Raw genomic sequence first — 18997 nt, forward strand, 5'->3', positions numbered from 1 at the left:
GAATCAGGTGAGCTAGCTATGGAATAGTTCAAATACATGAAACGACTGCGGGTTCCCGAAAGACAGATTTAAACCCCCCCCCCCCCCCGCTTATAGGTGATGCTTTGAGTATCCATACAGTAATAACACTAATTCATTCAGTGCCTCCTGGTGGTACCTTTGAAAAGTAACATAACCTTTCAGTTTTTCTAAGCCGAAACTACTGCATTGAAAATTCAGGGAAAACTTGTCACACACACACACACACATTTGAATAACCATATTATTATAGGGCAGAAAGGCTAAGGCACAACAACAAAAAATCCATTCACATTACAAAGGATTTGGAGGTAGATATATTGCTTTATTTTCAACTCAACAGAAAAAGAAAACGTAACACGTAGAAACAATGATGTATATTAACCAAGGACTACTGATGCTATGTATTGGCCGTTGAGAGGCTTTGAAGCCATATGACACCCCTAGTAGGAGCAGTCCTCCATAGGAATTCTACAGTAGTTAACTAAATGTTTCAAGGACAGAATTACATGTATTTTAAGTATTTTTGTTGTTATAGTGGGGACAGTAACATTAGTAATCTAAAAATAAATGTACTTTAAGGAAAATGTTCATATATTTTTTCACTTAATTTTTATGCTAAATAAGGGAGTGCCAAGATGGAGGCAAGGTGGTAGCGCCCCCTATCAGTCATCTAGAGTATACAGTATAACTCATTGAGTAGAACACACTTGTAATAAGCACTGAATTGATCAAAAAGATAGCAACAAGTTTGAATACCTGCCCACTCACTCATTTACACCACTCACAAAAACATAATCCAAATCGTGTTTCACTATACTGTGTACAGTATAAAGGAAATAATATTTGATGATTTTTGACATTGTATAGAAACACTGGCATATGAGGTGACTATGCTTAATTGTTTTAGTGAAAAAGTCAAAAATGTCAGTAGTAACAGTTCTCCCACCACTTATGGGCTCATGAAGTATCACAGCTAGCCAGTGGTGTAATTGGTGACTGATGACTTATTCGACCCATCAATTGTGATCACCCAATCAATGTTCCATCACCACTATGTTGTAAGCGTGTTCTTTTTGCACTGCCGTCGTGTTTGCTGGTGCAGATGTACCTCGCTCATCTTTCACAGCGGCCATGCATTTAATTGTAGAGATCTGTTTAGCCAAACTGTCCCTCAACGCCTCCCCGCTGGTCTCATTGGACGCTAGCCACTCCTTCAGAGCCTCTGTCACCTTGCTTCCGTCCTCAACCTCCACTGGCTCCAGCAAGTCTCCGGACCTGAGGCAGATGTTATGCAGCACGGTGCACACTGCTAGCACTTTGGGGATGAAGCTCGGGTGGAGCTCAAGAGGCTGCAGGAAGATCGTGTGCCAGCGCTTCTTCATGATGCCGAAGGTCCTCTCGATGGAGGAGAGAGCCATGGCGTGGTGCTGGTTGAACTGGACATGCAGCGGGTTCTGGTCAGACTTTGAATAGGGTGTGATGAGGCACACAGGCGTCTGTAGGCAAGGGTACCTGCCGTTGCCCAGGAGGAAGCATCCGGGTGGAGGGTAGAGGGCACATTTGTAAAGGGGACTGTGCCTCAGGATCCTCACGTCGGTCATAGACCCAGGCAGCCCCGCGAAGACGTCGATGAAGCTGCCCGTGTGGTCGCAGACCCCTTGGAAGTTGATGGTGGGGAGGGCCTTCTCAGGGAGGGGCTGGTCACCTGGACGCTGTTGGGGTTGCGGTACACCGGGGATCTTGACCCTGACGTGGCACCCACCTATGGCCCCCACAGCCTTCTCAAACACCGGGTGACGGGCCAGTCTGCCGAACCCTTGTACCGTGAGAGCCAGCTCGCCTGAAGAGGGCTTGTTCACAATCTTCAGCGAGAGCTTGACCAGTTTGTCCGCAACGTCGCGGACGATGCTGGTAGCATTGGACAGAGGGATTCCGAAAGTCTCCGAGACAGTTTTATAGGAGGTCCCGTGGGCCAACCAGTAAATAAAGACGAGGATCTTGAATGTTGCCGTCTGTCTGTCTTGACCAGTCAGGGCCAAGGAGAACAGATAATTCAGAGATTCCCTCTTCAGTCGGTAGTCGGGATACGTGTCTCGTTCAGGATCACAGAAGACTTTGAGGATGGGAGTGGAGGGATTCAGCTTACTGCACTGAAGTAGACCTCCGTTCTGTAAGAAGACGACCAACCGTATGTAAGTAAACACGTAGAGGGACTTGGTAGCCTGCCTGGTAGTCAGAGGCCTATGTCGATACAACACGCCACTTCGGTACATTCAAAAAACTTCATGAGTTTTTTTTTTATGTATCGGTCTTTGCTGTCTTTTTAGGGGATTGTGTTTGTTGTTCCTTTCCAGATGCTGCTAGACCTTTGAAGACACTTGGATGACTGGGACAGGTTCACTTCTTGAAGAACTTTTCCATTGTTTGGGTTTGATTATTTGACTGTTGTATTTTACTTCCCTTTCCCATCTTTTGTCATGTCTCTGATTAGTTTTTTATGACCAAAACATGGCTCAATAGATCTGTATATCTCACAACCAACCATCTCAACAGCATGTGTGTTTGTATCACATAGGCCTTTACTCCGAATTTTTTAAAACTCTGATGGAAAGTGGACTGACCTGATGCTGGGTCATTGATGATCCTGGAGTTTCTTCCTCTGTTCTGTCTATACTGTCTATTTTGTCGTCTCGCCACAGGCTTTGGCTCCACTCCTTATCAAACACCATGTCCACTTTGGGACACAGCTGCTCATCTGAAACAGACACAGGTGCCATTACAGTAAATACAACGTATGAAATTCACATCAAAAAGCTTAATATGTACAGTCTGGGCAAAAAGTTATGCACTATTCTCAAACATAGAACTGTGATACGTCAAACTGTCACACTCACCTGTCACTGGAGATGGTGTGTTATGTTCTGTGTCATCATTTATTTCCTTCTTGATGCGAAGTACTTTCATTCCATCCTTCTCCATGGTAACAACTTTTAACAATTTCCACTGAAAATTTTACAAAAACTAATTTACGCGAAGAGCAGTGCAGATGTAAAGTTTGGTAACAGAATGACGGTAAAATCTCTGTTTTTTTACAAATTTTTCCAAAAACTCTTAAATATCTACTTTGAATTAAGACAGAATGATGTCTGCAGAAAGAATGGGGTGTCAGCAATGACATGATACCTTCACTTTGAAAGAAAATCTATTTTGGTTATTGAACTACAGTAAATTAAGTGGATTAACACCCAATAACACAATTATGGTGACAGAATGACATCATGGGTCTCTGATTTGTACTATACAGAAATGCATAATTATGAATGTCGTTCTCTTCATGGTACAAAAATATAATATCCTTTTGAGTATTATTCTACACACTGGCTACCACATTTGGTTTGTCCGGGCCGGACCAAATCTGTACCAATCATGGACGTCTATGTTTCACAAGTTTGGACATCACAGTACAAAATCGGTAAGAGAACACAAAACTGCAGTAAAAAAAAATTAAGAAAAAATATGACAGTGAATTCTTGACAGCTTCAGATGGTGCCTGCTCTTGGTGAAGGCCTCTATTCGTCTGGCAGCCGAGTTAGATAGTACTAGGGAGGGACAGGTTAGATGATGGTGGAGTTGGCTAGCCGGTCCTGAAGTTGTTCACAGTCCCCAGCCCTCGGTAGACACAGGACGACTCCTCCACTAGCCATGTGTAACATCCACTTGGGTGACACTTCTTCTGCTGCCGATACGGCGCTAAAAGCTTACCACACGTCAGTCCAGTGTATAAAGCCACCCTCACTACAAGGGAGCCCTCCGCCATCTCCACACTGCAGTCCGCTCTCTTTAGCTGGGTGAAACTAGAAGCGGTGCTGAATGCATCTTTGTAATGCAAACAGTAGTCAGGTAGCTAAGCAAAGCAAACAAATCAACCTGCCATTCCATTGGTCAAGGCAACTAGGCATATTCGCTAGAAATTCAATGAGTTATCAAACACACAAAAACATAATACAATTTAAAAAAATAACACTTAAATCTACTAAATATGTACAATAATTTACAGGAGTTCTCCGACTGTACTGACCTATACTCTACTTTTCCCTACTGTACTCTACCATACTGTTGTCCAAACTTGTGAAACATGTCTATGATTGGTTCAGATGTGGATTGACCAAATTTCAACTACTTTTCAACGTCCATGGAAACCTGGTGCTCAGTGGGTGAGGTGGCTGGTTACAGTAAATGGAAAGAGAGGGGACTCATGGGTAGGCGTCAGTAAGAGCCAAGAGAAGTAACATTACTTGGAGAGAGACAGAAGAGAGACAGGAAGAGTGAGGGGGTTGTCCAGACTGTTTTCACACTCTTGCTTTGAACCCCACTGGACAGGAAAATAAATAAAGTTACGAACTGAACATAACAGTTACACCAGTGGAAGGGAGGACAGTAGCAGGAGACACTATGAGCTGAACATAACAGTATGTCAGTGGAAGGGAGGACAGTAGCAGGAGACACTATGAGCTGAACATAACAGTATGTCAGTGGAAGGGAGGACAGTAGCAGGAGACACTATGAGCTGAACATAACAGTATGTCAGTGGAAGAGAGGACAGTAGCAGGAGACACTATGAGCTGAACATAACAGTATGTCAGTGGAAGGGAGGACAGTAGCAGGAGACACTATGAGCTGAACATAACAGTATGTCAGTGGAAGGGAGGACAGTAGCAGGAGACACTATGAGCTGAACATAACAGTATGTCAGTGGAAGGGAGGACAGTAGCAGGAGACACTATGAGCTGAACATAACAGTATGTCAGTGGAAGAGAGGACAGTAGCAGGAGACACTATGAGCTGAACATAACAGTATGTCAGTGGAAGGGAGGACAGTAGCAGTAGACACTATGAGCTGAAAATAACAGTATGTCAGTGGAAGGGAGGACAGTAGCAGGAGACACTATGAGCTGAACATAACAGTATGTCAGTGGAAGGGAGGACAGTAGCAGGAGACACTATGAGCTGAACATAACAGTAGGCCAGTGGAAGGGAGGACAGTAGCAGGAGACACTATGAGCTGAACATAACAGTATGTCAGTGGAAAGGAGGACAGTAACAGGAGACACTATGAGCTGAACATAACAGTATGTCAGTGGAAGGGAGGACAGTAGCAGGAGACACTATGAGCTGAACATAACAGTATGTCAGTGGAAGGGAGGACAGTAGCAGGAGACACTATGAGCTGAACATAACAGTATGCCAGTGGAAGGGAGGACAGTAGCAGGAGACACTATGAGGTGAACATAACAGTATGTCAGTGGAAGGGAGGACAGTAGCAGGAGACACTATGAGCTGAACATAACAGTATGTCAGTGGAAGAGAGGACAGTAGCAGGAGACCCTATGAGCTTAACATAACAGTATGCCAGTGGAAGAGAGGACAGTAGCAGGAGACACTATGAGCTGAACATAACATTATGCCAGTGGAAGAGAGGACAGTAGCAGGAGACACTATGAGCTGAACATAACAGTATGTCAGTGGAAAGGAGGACAGTAGCAGGAGACACTATGAGCTGAACATAACAGTATGTCAGTGGAAGGGAGGACAGTAGCAGGAGACACTATGAGCTGAACATAACATTATGTCAGTGGAAGAGAGGACAGTAACAGGAGACACTATGAGCTGAACATAACAGTATGTCAGTGGAAAGGAGGACAGTAGCAGGAGACACTATGAGCTGAACATAACAGTATGTCAGTGGAAAGGAGGACAGTAGCAGGAGACACTATGAGCTGAACATAACAGTATGTCAGTGGAAAGGAGGACAGTAGCAGGAGACACTATGAGCTGAACATAACAGTATGTCAGTGGAAAGGAGGACAGTAGCAGGAGACACTATGAGCTGAACATAACAGTATGTCAGTGGAAAGGAGGACAGTAGCAGGAGACACTATGAGCTGAACATAACAGTATGTCAGTGGAAAGGAGGACAGTAGCAGGAGACACTATGAGCTGAACATAACAGTATGTCAGTGGAAAGGAGGACAGTAGCAGGAGACACTATGAGCTGAACATAACAGTATGTCAGTGGAAAGGAGGACAGTAGAAGGAGACACTATGAGCTGAACATAACAGTATGTCAGTGGAAAGGAGGACAGTAACAGGAGACACTATGAGCTGAACATAACAGTATGTCAGTGGAAGGGAGGACAGTAGCAGGAGACACTATGAGCTGAACATAACAGTATGTCAGTGGAAAGGAGGACAGTAGCAGGAGACACTATGAGCTGAACATAACAGTAGGCCAGTGGAAGAGAGGACAGTAGCAGGAGACACTATGAGGTGAACATAACAGTATGTCAGTGGAAGGGAGGACAGTAGCAGGAGACACTATGAGCTGAACATAACAGTATGTCAGTGGAAGGGAGGAAAGTAGCAGGAGACACTATGAGCTGAACATAACAGTATGTCAGTGGAAGAGAGGACAGTAGCAGGAGACACTATGAGGTGAACATAACAGTATGTCAGTGGAAGGGAGGACAGTAGCAGGAGACACTATGAGCTGAACATAACAGTATGCCAGTGGAAGAGAGGACAGTAGCAGGAGACACTATGAGGTGAACATAACAGTATGTCAGTGGAAGGGAGGACAGTAGCAGGAGACACTATGAGCTGAACATAACAGTTACACCAGTGGAAGAGAGGACAGTAGCAGGAGACACTATGAGCTGAACATAACAGTATGTCAGTGGAAGAGAGGACAGTAACAGGAGACACTATGAGCTGAACATAACAGTATGTCAGTGGAAAGGAGGACAGTAGCAGGAGACACTATGAGCTGAACATAACAGTATGTCAGTGGAAGGGAGGACAGTAGCAGGAGACACTATGAGCTGAACATAACAGTATGTCAGTGGAAAGGAGGACAGTAGCAGGAGACACTATGAGCTGAACATAACAGTATGTCAGTGGAAAGGAGGACAGTCGCAGGAGACACTATGAGCTGAACATAACAGTATGTCAGTGGAAGAGAGGACAGTAACAGGAGACACTATGAGCTGAACATAACAGTATGTCAGTGGAAGAGAGGACAGTAGCAGGAGACACTGAGCTGAACATAACAGTATGTCAGTGGAAGAGAGGACAGTAACAGGAGACACTATGAGCTGAACATAACAGTAGGCCGGTGGAAAGGAGGACAGTAGCAGGAGACACTATGAGCTGAACATAACAGTATGTCAGTGGAAAGGAGGACAGTAGCAGGAGACACTATGAGCTGAACATAACAGTATGTCAGTGGAAAGGAGGACAGTCGCAGGAGACACTATGAGCTGAACATAACAGTATGTCAGTGGAAGGGAGGACAGTAGCAGGAGACACTATGAGCTGAACATAACAGTAGGCCGGTGGAAAGGAGGACAGTAGCAGGAGACACTATGAGCTGAACATAACAGTATGTCAGTGGAAAGGAGGACAGTAGCAGGAGACACTATGAGCTGAACATAACAGTATGTCAGTGGAAAGGAGGACAGTCGCAGGAGACACTATGAGCTGAACATAACAGTATGTCAGTGGAAGGGAGGACAGTAGCAGGAGACACTATGAGCTGAACATAACAGTAGGCCGGTGGAAAGGAGGACAGTAGCAGGAGACACTATGAGCTGAACATAACAGTATGTCAGTGGAAAGGAGGACAGTAGCAGGAGACACTATGAGCTGAACATAACAGTATGTCAGTGGAAAGGAGGACAGTCGCAGGAGACACTATGAGCTGAACATAACAGTATGTCAGTGGAAGAGAGGACAGTAGCAGGAGACACTATGAGCTGAACATAACAGTATGACAGTGGAAAGGAGGACAGTAGCAGGAGACACAACTGTGGTTTGTGTCTACTATGATTTCCTATTGCAGCCAATTCAGTTGCAGTCATTTTGCTAATCATTTTTTGGTCATTCTGTTACTGATTTGGAAACAGATTGACACGTTTTAATCACTTAATAATTCATAAACCAAATGATCAGTAAAAACACTACAACTAATTGGAAGCTCTACCTTTAATTGTTACTTCTGTAAACTTTCATAATCTTCCCACTTAAAGATATGTGGTGTTTTGGTAAAAGTATAACAATATATTTCTTAAACTTACAGGCTAAGGATTTCTGCAAACCTACATTTAAATGTTGATATTAGTTGGTAGTGGTAACATTGTGTTTTGATGCATTTCAAATACCTTGTAAGAATTTTTCTGCTAGATGTAGTTTAAGAAAACATCCACTCCACTTTTTCCACTTAAACTACTGCCCAGCTGAACAGCACCTTATCATCTGAAGCTGTGGAAGATGATTGCCCAATACCTGCCAGATCTCTACATTGGTTTTGTTTGTTTTTACAGCATCTTTGCGATTCTCTTTGTATTATTATTATTAGTAGTATTAGTAGTAGTAGTAGTAGTAGTAGTTGTTAGAGGTTGACCGATTAATCGTAAATGGCCGATTAATTAGGGCCGATTTCAAGTTTTCATAACACTCGGTATTTTTGGACACCGATTATGGCCGATTACATTGCACTCCACGAGGAGACTGCGTGGCAGGCTGACTACCTGTTATGCGAGTGCAGCAAGGAGCCGAGTTAAGGTGCTAGCTAGCATTAAACTTATCTTATAAAAAACAATCAATCTTAACTTCACATGGTTAATGATATTACTAGTTTATCTAGCTTGTCCTGCATTGCATATAGTCGATGCGGTGCCTGTTAATTTATCATTGAATCACAGCCTACTTCGCCAAACGGGTGATTTAACAAGCGATTTTTAAACCTGCATATTTAGTTAATATTGCCTGCTAACATTAATTAATTTATACTAGGGAAATTGTGTCACTTCTCTTGCGTTCTGTGCAAGCAGAGTCAGGGTATATGCAGCAGTTTGGCCCGCGCCTGGCTCGTTGCGAACTGTGTGAAGACCATTTCTTCCTAACAAAGACCGTAATTAATTTGCCAGAATTGTACATAATTATGACATAACATTGAAGGTTGTGCAATGTAACAGCAATATTTAGACTTAGGGATGCCGGTTCCGTACTTCACTGAAAGAATAAACGTTTTGTTTTCGAAATGATAGTTTCCGGATTTGACTATATTAATGACCTAAGGCTCGTATTTCTGTGTTATTATATTATAATTAAGTCTATGATTTGATAGAGCAGTCTGACTGAGCCGTGGTAGGCAGCAGCAGGCTCGTAAGCATTCATTCAAACAGCACTTTCCTGCATTTGCCAGCAGCTCTTCGCTGTACTTCAAGCATTGTGCTGTTTATGACTTCAAGTTATCAACTCCCGAGATTATGCTGGCAATACTAAAGTACCTATTAGAAAATCCAATAGTGAAAGGTATATGAAATACAAATGGTATAGAGAGAAATAGTCCTATAATAACTACAACCTAAAACTTCTTACCTGGGAATAATGAAGACTCATGTTAAAAGGAACCACCAGGTTTCATATGTTCTGAGCAAGGAACTTAAACGTTAGCTTTTTTACATGGCACATATTGCACATTTACATTCTTCTCCAACACTTTGTTTTTGCATTATTTAAACCAAATTGAACATGTTTCATTATTTATTTGAGACTAAATTGATATTATTGATGTATTATATTAAGTTAAAATAAGTGTTCATTCAGTATTGTTGTAACTGTCATTATTACAAATATATATAACATATTTATTTATTTTTTAAAATCGGCCGATTAACCAGTATCGTCTTTTTTTGGTCCTCCAATAGTCGGTATTGGCGTTGAAAAATCATAATCGGTCGACCTCTAGTATTAGTAGTAGTAGTAGGATCCATTTTCCATGTTTGACCAGAAATCAGTCTTTGCTTATTCCTAATTTTTAGGATGGAAAATGGTTGAAACATTTATATATGCCTTAATTAAAAAAAAAAAAAAACATATAGCCTCTTAGCTTTCATTTGACACCAAATTTGATGTGCTCCTATGAACTACACATATTTAGTACTCATGGGCCTTTTACATGGAAATGCCCGTATACAAACCTGGGATTGGCCAGCCGGCTCCTGAGATTGCAGCCCTGCACCTGTCTTCTCCCCATTTCCATCATCTTTTGTGTGGACAAATTCATCTATACAATTACCATAAACAGAAGAAACCATAAAATACATGTTTGATTATTTGCCCAAAAATAAATCGTGTAACAAAGCCAATGCAATCAACTTAGTTTCCAACCATCCACACATGAGTTACATTTCCTGCCATCAGCTTCATGACGACGAGCGACAGAACGCTGCGTTGCTGCCATCGACTTTCCTTCCAAAATTTGCAGCTTCTTTTTATTCGATTCGTTTTCGACTTTTAATGCTTCGTTCTCCAGTTTACTCTTGGACAACTGTTGGCGAAGGACTACGGCACTGTCCTCTACAAGTCGGACTATTTCCACGACCGCTGCAGTCACTACCGCGTTCATGAGAGAGGTTAGCTGACTTTGAAAGTGGCCAGCATTCTCCATTGTCATTTGCTAATAAATCTTGAACTTTTTTTTAGAAAACAATAATATGAAGAATTGTCATCAAAACCTACACGTATCCACGTTGTCTTTTACCTTTGCCTGGCAAATTGTAAACAATGCTAGTGCATGACTTCCTATTTGGGGAGGAGCTATTGACGAGTTGGTCATGCAATAAGTATGGTGTGGTGCAAGTACCAAAATTAATTTAGAATTTCATGATTTGAATTTGAGATTAAGATTTTAAAATGTATTTAAAATGTACATGCACAACTATAAAGCAAGCAACTATGCTGTCACTGGTCAAACAATATTATATTAACTTCATAGGCTGTAATCTCAATATTAATCAACTACAGTATATTTAGAATACCAGCAGAAATGAAAAAAAAAAAAAACACATTTAAAACATGTCAATAAACTTATTGCATCTGTTAAGATGTATTTAATTCATGAGTCATATCACATTATTCAATAGAAAATGAACAGAAAGAAGAGAACATTTTAATAAATCTGACAGTCCTCTACGAACACTACGTTGGTATCACAGTACCACACATCTATGGTTGTGACATGAATCATCACTGTGGTAGCATTTCAAATAAAAACTATTACTCTACACCCACATTGCATTGCCATTTTGACTCATCTAACTCATCTTCCAGATTCCAGGATTTGAATGCTGGGCAACCCCAGCTCTGTCCGAACCGCTTCTCGCCATAATGATGCTCTTGATTTTGATCTCTGGCCTCAGGTCTACATAAGGCATCTTCCCAAGCGCCTCTACAAATCCTGCCACATGAAAATTCCTTTCTATTGGAAACTATTCGCACCCCCCCGGTTTGGGTTTCCTTTTCACTTTGAGTCACCTGGATCCCTTATTTGTGATGTTGGTGTTGTGTTGGAAATTCCCTTTGTTCCTCAGTTTCTCCAGCAAAACTTTCCACTGTCTCGAGGCTACGTCGAGACTTAAGAAATAAGCAATTTCAGTGTTCTCTTTCCCATGCTGTTTCAATTTCGATTGGCACTCTCTACATACAAATATACTGGTCTTGACGGAAGGGAAAAAACTACTTTTGGGTGAGGTTCTCTTCTGCACTGTTCAAATTCTTAGTTGTTTAAGTTCAGTTAGTGATTGAACGAACCGTACACAGATCCATAACAGCATAAGTTTCGAAAACCGTTTCGCAATGGATGATTGATGTTTCTAAACGTTGAAACACAGCATCATAATTGTAGTTCACACGCAGCCAACCATGGGCGGAGCGAACCGCTGAAAACCCAATCGATAAGAAGAAAGGTTTTCGAGAGCTAGCTAGCTACCTTTACCAGGAGCTGGAAATCCAACATGGCGACAACAAATGGAACATTGTCGATCCCCCGCTGTCGACAGTTCTGCTTCCAAACTTTGTAACTTTTTTTTTGTTAGATTAATTCAACAGTTTCAGTGCTTTGTTGTCAGTGGTGGAAAAAGTACCCAATTATCATACTTGAGTAAAAGTAAAGATACCTTAATAGAAAATAACTCAAGTGAAAGTCACCCAGTAAAATACTACTTGAGTAAAAGTCTAAAAGTATTTAAAGTAAAAGTATAAATCATTTCAAATTACTTATAGTAAGCAAACCAGATGGCACAATTTTTGTTTTTTATTTATTTATCGATAGCCAGGGGGACACTCCAACACTCTGACATAATTTACAAACCAAGCATTTGTGTTTTGGGAGTCTGCCAGGTCAGAGGCAGTAGGGATGACCAGGGATGTTCTCTTGATAAGTGTGTAAATTGGACCATTTTCCTGTCCTGCTAAGCATTCAAAATATAATGAGTACTTTTAGGTGTCAGTGAAAATGTATGGAGTAAAAAGTACACTATTTTTCTTAGGGATGTAGTGAAGAAAATTAGTAAAAAATAGTAAAGTACAGATACCACAAAAAACTACATAAGTAGTACTTTAAAGTATTTTTACTTAAGTACTTTACACCACTGTACGTTCTCAAGTTTAATCTTGGACACCTCTAGCCGAAGTTCAAATGCGCCATCCTCTACAATTCTCAGTCATTCCAGGACCACAATTTTCAAAAGCGGGTTCAAGACAGACGTTAGTTTGAGTTTTTAAATAGTCACAATTCGCCATAATTGTCTTTTTATACAATGACACATATGTGAATGCTAATTCCTTTGAACATTCTGCTGCTAGCTTCTTTCCTTAGCATGCCTGTCAAGGAAAGAAATCAACATTTACATTTTAGTAATTTAGCATTTTTGTACTGGCCCCCCGTGGGAATTGAACCCACAACCCTGGCATTGCACACACCATGCTGGCGTTGCAAACACCATGCTCTACCAACTGAGCCACAGGGAAGACTAAAAGCATTGCCACCATAGAGAAAGGAACACTGCCATCTACCGGATAGAAACTGGTCACACAGGTGCCTTCCTAAAACTACTTTGGGCAGACAGCTCTTGCGGTCAGAAGTAAGCAAATAAAGATCCAACAAACTTCGATTCTAATACCCCATTGTAAACTTGAAACCCTGTTCTTTTATACTGCTCTGGAAAAAGTTACAAAAACCGAAAGGTGAATGAGTATAGGTCGTTTTAGACATGCACTTTTGCCTCATTGAAGAAAGAGGGTTCAGGTTTTGAAGTCCAAGGTAAATTGGCAGTGGCAGATTTTACACAACTGTGCAGTGTGCAAATGTGCACCATGGTTATCTCTGACATAACCTATAGACTTTGAGATTGCAGAGGAGAACACATAACTCTTCTATAGTCAGGTTGATCTTACACAATTCTAGTCAAAACCTGTATGTGGGTGTTGAACGCAGAGGTCCTCTCTGTCTCTATCTACTCTGCTACAATGGTGTCTGGGAGGTTGTTGCTGTCCATGGCCCTCCTCATTCTCTGTGGGTGTCAGGGCACACACAGTGGTAATGTGCTGGTCTTTCCTGGGGAGTACAGTCACTGGCTCAACATGCGTGTGATCCTGGAGGAACTAGTGGAGCGAAACCATAGTGTCACAGTGCTGGTTTGCTCTGCCTCACCTACAGTCAACTATACCAAACCAGAGGATTTCAGCTTCAAGGTGTATAATGTTCCTTTTGAGAGACATGATTGGGAGTCTCTCCAGGAAGACTTCCTAAACTTCTGGATATACGAGGCTCAGAACGCCTCAATGTTGCAGGTGGGCCTGAAGATCCGGGAGGTGTTGGGAAGTATGACAGCTCTACAACTCAGCATGTGTGATGCCATGTTCCACAACAAAGAACTTATGGACACACTGAGACAGTGGGAGTTTGACGCAGTCCTTTCTGATCCAATGATGCCATGCAGTGACTTAATGGCAGATGCTCTTGACGTGCCTCTCATAGTCTCGTTGAGGTTTTCATTTGGCATGGCTATGGAGAGGCACTGCGGGCAGATACCAGCGCCCCCCTCTTTTGTTCCTGCCCCCCCTTTGACGTACACAGACCAAATGAGTTTTTTTGAGCGGGTTCACAATTTTGTTACGTATATGATACATTCTAGCTTTTTCTCTATACACTGCCTACAGAACATGGATAAGTACTACAGTGGGATCAAGGGTAAGTTGATCGGAATTTGTCAAAAAGTTGGAAGGGTCCTTGCACCACAAGCTCATTCTCAGGTTTGGTTTTTATAAAGATTCGGAATATCTACAAGAAGAATGTAATATCATGACTTGGTTTATTTGTGTATATCTTTGATTAAGTGGAAAAGCAAAATCAAGTTAGGCACTCCTTTGACAGAGCTCTGATTGAAGCAGTGCTTTCCCCATTGATGTTATATATATAGGGCTAGGTCTACACTATACTGAAGCTGTTCTGTGTGCAAATCTGCAACATGTTTGTTAATGAATGATTATTATGAACAATGGCTTTTTTAGTACAATAACTGTTACATTCTGAGAGAGAGAATCTGCTGTAAAAGTTGTCACAATAAAATTACTGATTAGCTTGTATAGGTTTTGTGGACCACTTATTCAGCAGTACTGCGTCTCATTCATAATGCATCTCGACATTTATCAGGCAGACCTACGACTTTATGCGAGATCATGGGGAAGGCAGATATCTGGTTGATACGGACCTACTGGGACTTTGAGTATCCTCGACCTTTCCTCCCCAACTTTAAATTTGTGGGAGGCCTTCACTGCAAACCTGCAAAACCACTTTCAAAAGTAAGGCTTTTAAACACAAACGTATCAACTGTCTTACAAGATACTGAAACAAGTCAGTCTATTGGGCTGATATCATTGAATCATAATGAAGTAGATTGTGTTGAATTTCAGGCCATGGAGGAGTTTGTGCAGAGTTCAGGAGATGATGGAATCGTGGTGTTTTCCCTGGGATCCATGATCAAGAACCTCACTAAAGAGAGGGGAAACACCATAGCCACTGCATTGGGACAAATACCACAGAAGGTTAGTCTGTTGATTTTTTTAAATAGCTTTGTAACATTGTTATAAGTAGAGGTGTCATCGTCTCCTTGATCCCGATATTTGATTCATTTGTACGATTCAAACAAGCTAGCTTACAGTTTTACTTTACATAGAATTCTGTCAGAGATATTGCATTTGGCCATCAGGGCCCCTTCAAAAAACCCTAGCTTCTGGTTATAAGTACCATTTCATTGCAGATTCTCATTCATATTCCTGTTTTCTCACCATAGGTGCTGTGGAGATACAGTGGGGAGAAACCAGAGACTCTTGCCCCCAACACAAGAGTTTATGAATGGATTCCACAAAATGATTTACTTGGTGATATGTCTTTCTTGATAACAGTCATAAACATATAAACATTCCTTGCGTACAACAGTGTTCAACAACCCTGCTTCCTCTCGTTGTGCTGTATCAAAAAGGTCATCCAAAGACCAAAGCCTTCGTCACCCACGGTGGGACTAATGGACTATATGAATCCATTTACCATGGAGTCCCAATGGTGGGAATCCCCCTGTTCGCTGACCAGCCAGACAATATCATGCACATGAAAAACAAGGGAGCTGCTGTAATGGTGGACTTCAACAAGATGACATCCAAAGACATTGTGGATGGCCTCAACAGTGTGATCAATGATCCATCGTAAGTCACAAATACACAACTGGTTTCCTCACTAACTGGTTTCCTCACGCCAACCTTTTGGGCAACTGTTGAAAATGTGCAGTGAAATAACTGTCTCTATTCCCCTTTCACCAGGTATAAAGCAAGCATGATGAGGCTGTCAAGAATCCACCACGACCAACCAATGAAACCCTTGGATACAGCTGTGTTCTGGATCGAATTTGTGATGCGTAACAAAGGAGCTAAGCACTTGAGGGTGGAGGCCCATAACTTGAGCTGGTACCAGTACCACTGTCTAGATGTGGCAGCTGCTCTGCTCACCATAGTGGCACTTGTCATAGTTGTATCCATTAAAACATGCATTTTCTGCTTCCTCAAGTGCTGCAAGAAAACTAAATCAAGACAGAAGACAGAGTGACCCCTTGAAATAATGTTAAAGGGTCATTCCACCAAATTAGTACCTTGTTTGGTAGTGTAACTTCGTGAAAAATAAATGTTTTATTTCACCTCATTTTAACATTATGTCACAAATATGCATGTTGAACTTTAATAAAAACATTTTTTCGCCCATCTCAAGGTTAAATGAAAAAAAATACTATGGTAAGTGCCTATTATTAATTGCCAAATAAAGTATAGCCGAGTTGACCGTAACAGGGTTGATGATGTCATCTTAAACCTGCCATCAATCCCGTTGTGACGGGGAATCAAAGCTTGTTGTGTGCAACAGGGAGAACCGAAGACAGAAGATAAGAGTGACCACCTGGAATAATGTTAATGTCAGGTATTATTGCAGTGAAAGAATCATGTGCACGTTTGTGATGTCTTAAATACTAGTTGAATGCATTCACATGCTTTGAACTTGTTGAGAAACGCTGATTGGCTAATAGCCTACAAACTGTGTCAACCATAAACTAAAAGTACAGCTATCATGCTTGTAATCCAATCATAGTGTTCCAAAACCATATGAATAGATTGTTCTTTATAAATAATGGTTTGTTGTTACATTTAACTGCCAAAAATGCTGTTATGGTGGGAATTTGCTTAGTACATGTGTCAAATTTATTCCACAGAGGGCCGAGTGTCTGCGGGTTTTCACTCCTCCCTTGTATTTGATTGATGAATTAAGGTCACTAATTAGTAAAGAACTCCCCTCACCTGGTTGTCTAGGGCTTAATTGAAATGAAAAACCAAAAACCTGCAGACACTAGGCTCTCCGTGGAATGACTTTGACCCCTGCCTTAGTAGGTGACGTCAGAGGTCAACATGTGGGAGAAGTTGGTGCTGGGGGATGATAGTCGAGTTTTCCACTAGTAATTAGGAGTTGGAGGGGCATTCAAGTGGATTTTTCCCAGTTGTATGTGTTAAAATACCACCTCCCCACTTGGTTATGAATGCAGCATTAATAGTGGGGAAACTCGTCTATCTTCCCTGAGTTCCGACTTCTCTCACAGGCTGACCTCTGTTGTTACCTACTAACAAACAAACGGCATTTTCGGCAGTTAAATGTAACAACAAACCATTATTTATAAAGAACAATCTATTCATATGGTTTTGGAACACTATGATTGGATTACAAGCATGATAGCTGTACTTTTAGTTTATGGTTGACACATGCCCTTATGGTGATGACTTTTTCCAAATCCAATCAGTTTTCCATGTTGAGGTCATCACATTGATAAAAAAATGCTTTAAATGACATAGAAACAACGGTGATTCAACCAGTTTTTTCCCAGTGGCACACCCCCAAGTCTCAATATACACAGAACACCCACACTCTTATACTTGTGCGCATATATTTAACATTATGCCAAATGTATGGCAAAATCAGTTGAACATATGGCATTCTCTTATGTACCAGTCATAATTATACATTTATAGAGTGATACAGCTAAATGTGGGTGAGCTCAAACCATTGGAGTAGAGTTAGGGTGACCTGACACGCTCTTTCCGCCCACAGACTACTGAGCAAAGTCTCTTTCACTGCGCCATTCAATTTCTCTGTATTACAGTAAAGGTAATCTCAGTTAGCCCAGAAATAAAATCATGCGTAATTTGGTCAGCTGTTTTGTTTACATAGTCTGCCCACAAGAGATTACAATACTACAACCAATATTGTATATTTTCCCAAATCCAATGATAATTAACCTAGAAGAGGAATGTCATGAGAAAAACACCTTGGCCCTCATTTGAAACCTGTACATTTCCAGTTGTAAGAGAATTGTTACGTACCTTTCCGCATTCGTTCCCTTGTCCCTCAGCTTCCAATCCCAGCAAAGTGAGACATAAACCCAGCAGCAGTCCACCTGACATAATCTTCAACGAGCCACCCTACCAGTATCCAGAACCACACAGTAGTTGATCCATTCCACTCACTCTGAACTAACCCTGAGTTAGTAGTGGTGGGGCTAGTGATCTACCGTGACACTCTGACGCCTGACTTGGAGTGAGCCAGAGCTACGTGAGCCCGCCAGAATCCTACCTTCAAAGCAGTGGAGGCTGCTGAGGGGAGGACGGCTCATAATAATGGCTGGAATGGAGCAAATGGAATGGAATCAAATACATGGAAACCATGTGTTTAATGTATTTGATACAATTCCACCATTTTGCTCCAGCCATTACCACTCGCCCACCCTCCCCAATTAAGATGCCACCAACCTCCTGTGCTTCAAAGAGACCATAGGGCAAATACACTATATATACAAAAGTATGTGGATTCGGCTATTCCAGCCACACCCATTGCTGACAGGTGTATAAAATCGAGCACACAGCCATGCAATCCCCATAGACAAACATTGGCAGTAGAATGGCCTTGCTGAAGAGCTCAGTGACTTTCAACTTGGCACCGTCATAGGATGCCACCTTTCCAACAACACCTTTTCTTCAAATTTATGCCCTGCTAGAGCTGCCCTGGTCAACTGTAACCGCTGTTATTGTGAAGTGGAAACGTGTAGTTTGTGTGGTAGGCCACACAAACTCACAGAACGGGACCGCTGAGTGCTGAAGTGTGTAGCGCGTAAAGATCGTCTGTCCTCGGTTGCAACACTAACTACCAAGTTCCAAACTGCCTCTGAAAGCAACTTCAGCACAGGAACTGTTAACTGAGAGCTTCATGAAATGGGTTTCCATGGCCAAGCAGCCGCACACAAGATCACCATGCATCGGCTGGAGTGGCGTAAAGCTCAACGCCATTGGGACTCTGGAGCAGTAGAAATGTGTTCTCTGGAGTGATTAATCACGCTTCACCATCTGGCAGTCCGACAGTTCCAGTGAAGGGAAATCTTAAGGCTACAGCATACAATTACATTCTAGACGATTCTGTGCTTCCAACTTTGTGGCAACAGTTTCAGGAAGGCCCTTTCCTGTTTCAGCATGACAATGCCCCCGTGCACAAAGC

General features: G+C 41.9%; 2 protein-coding genes across 4 annotated transcripts; one reads left to right on the forward strand and one right to left on the reverse strand.

The window, feature by feature from the left end:
* Window positions 1-322: 322 nt before the first annotated feature.
* LOC115198166 (putative nuclease HARBI1) lies at window positions 323-18057 on the reverse strand. Of its 3 annotated transcripts, none has more exons than XM_029759915.1 (5): window positions 17833-18057; window positions 10062-10147; window positions 2916-3024; window positions 2643-2776; window positions 323-2189 (listed from the first exon to the last, which is right to left on the reverse strand). In XM_029759915.1, exons 1-5 carry the CDS (start codon window positions 17840-17842, stop codon window positions 1056-1058), a joined length of 1473 nt encoding a protein of 490 aa, XP_029615775.1. In that variant the 5' UTR covers window positions 17843-18057; the 3' UTR covers window positions 323-1055. The 3 variants fall into 3 exon arrangements, with proteins under 3 accessions (XP_029615775.1, XP_029615773.1, XP_029615774.1); XM_029759913.1 differs by lacking the exon at window positions 17833-18057 and adding an exon at window positions 10252-12028; XM_029759914.1 differs by lacking the exon at window positions 17833-18057 and adding an exon at window positions 10270-12027.
* On the forward strand, window positions 13313-16173 carry LOC115198167 (UDP-glucuronosyltransferase 2A1). The gene is made up of 6 exons (XM_029759916.1): window positions 13313-14113; window positions 14576-14724; window positions 14836-14967; window positions 15216-15303; window positions 15405-15624; window positions 15739-16173. Exons 1-6 carry the CDS (start codon window positions 13339-13341, stop codon window positions 16019-16021), a joined length of 1647 nt encoding a protein of 548 aa, XP_029615776.1. The 5' UTR covers window positions 13313-13338; the 3' UTR covers window positions 16022-16173.
* Window positions 18058-18997: the final 940 nt, after the last annotated feature.

The sequence above is a fragment of the Salmo trutta genome, chromosome 8 (genome assembly GCF_901001165.1).
Source record: "Salmo trutta chromosome 8, fSalTru1.1, whole genome shotgun sequence".
NCBI lineage: Eukaryota > Metazoa > Chordata > Actinopteri > Salmoniformes > Salmonidae > Salmo > Salmo trutta.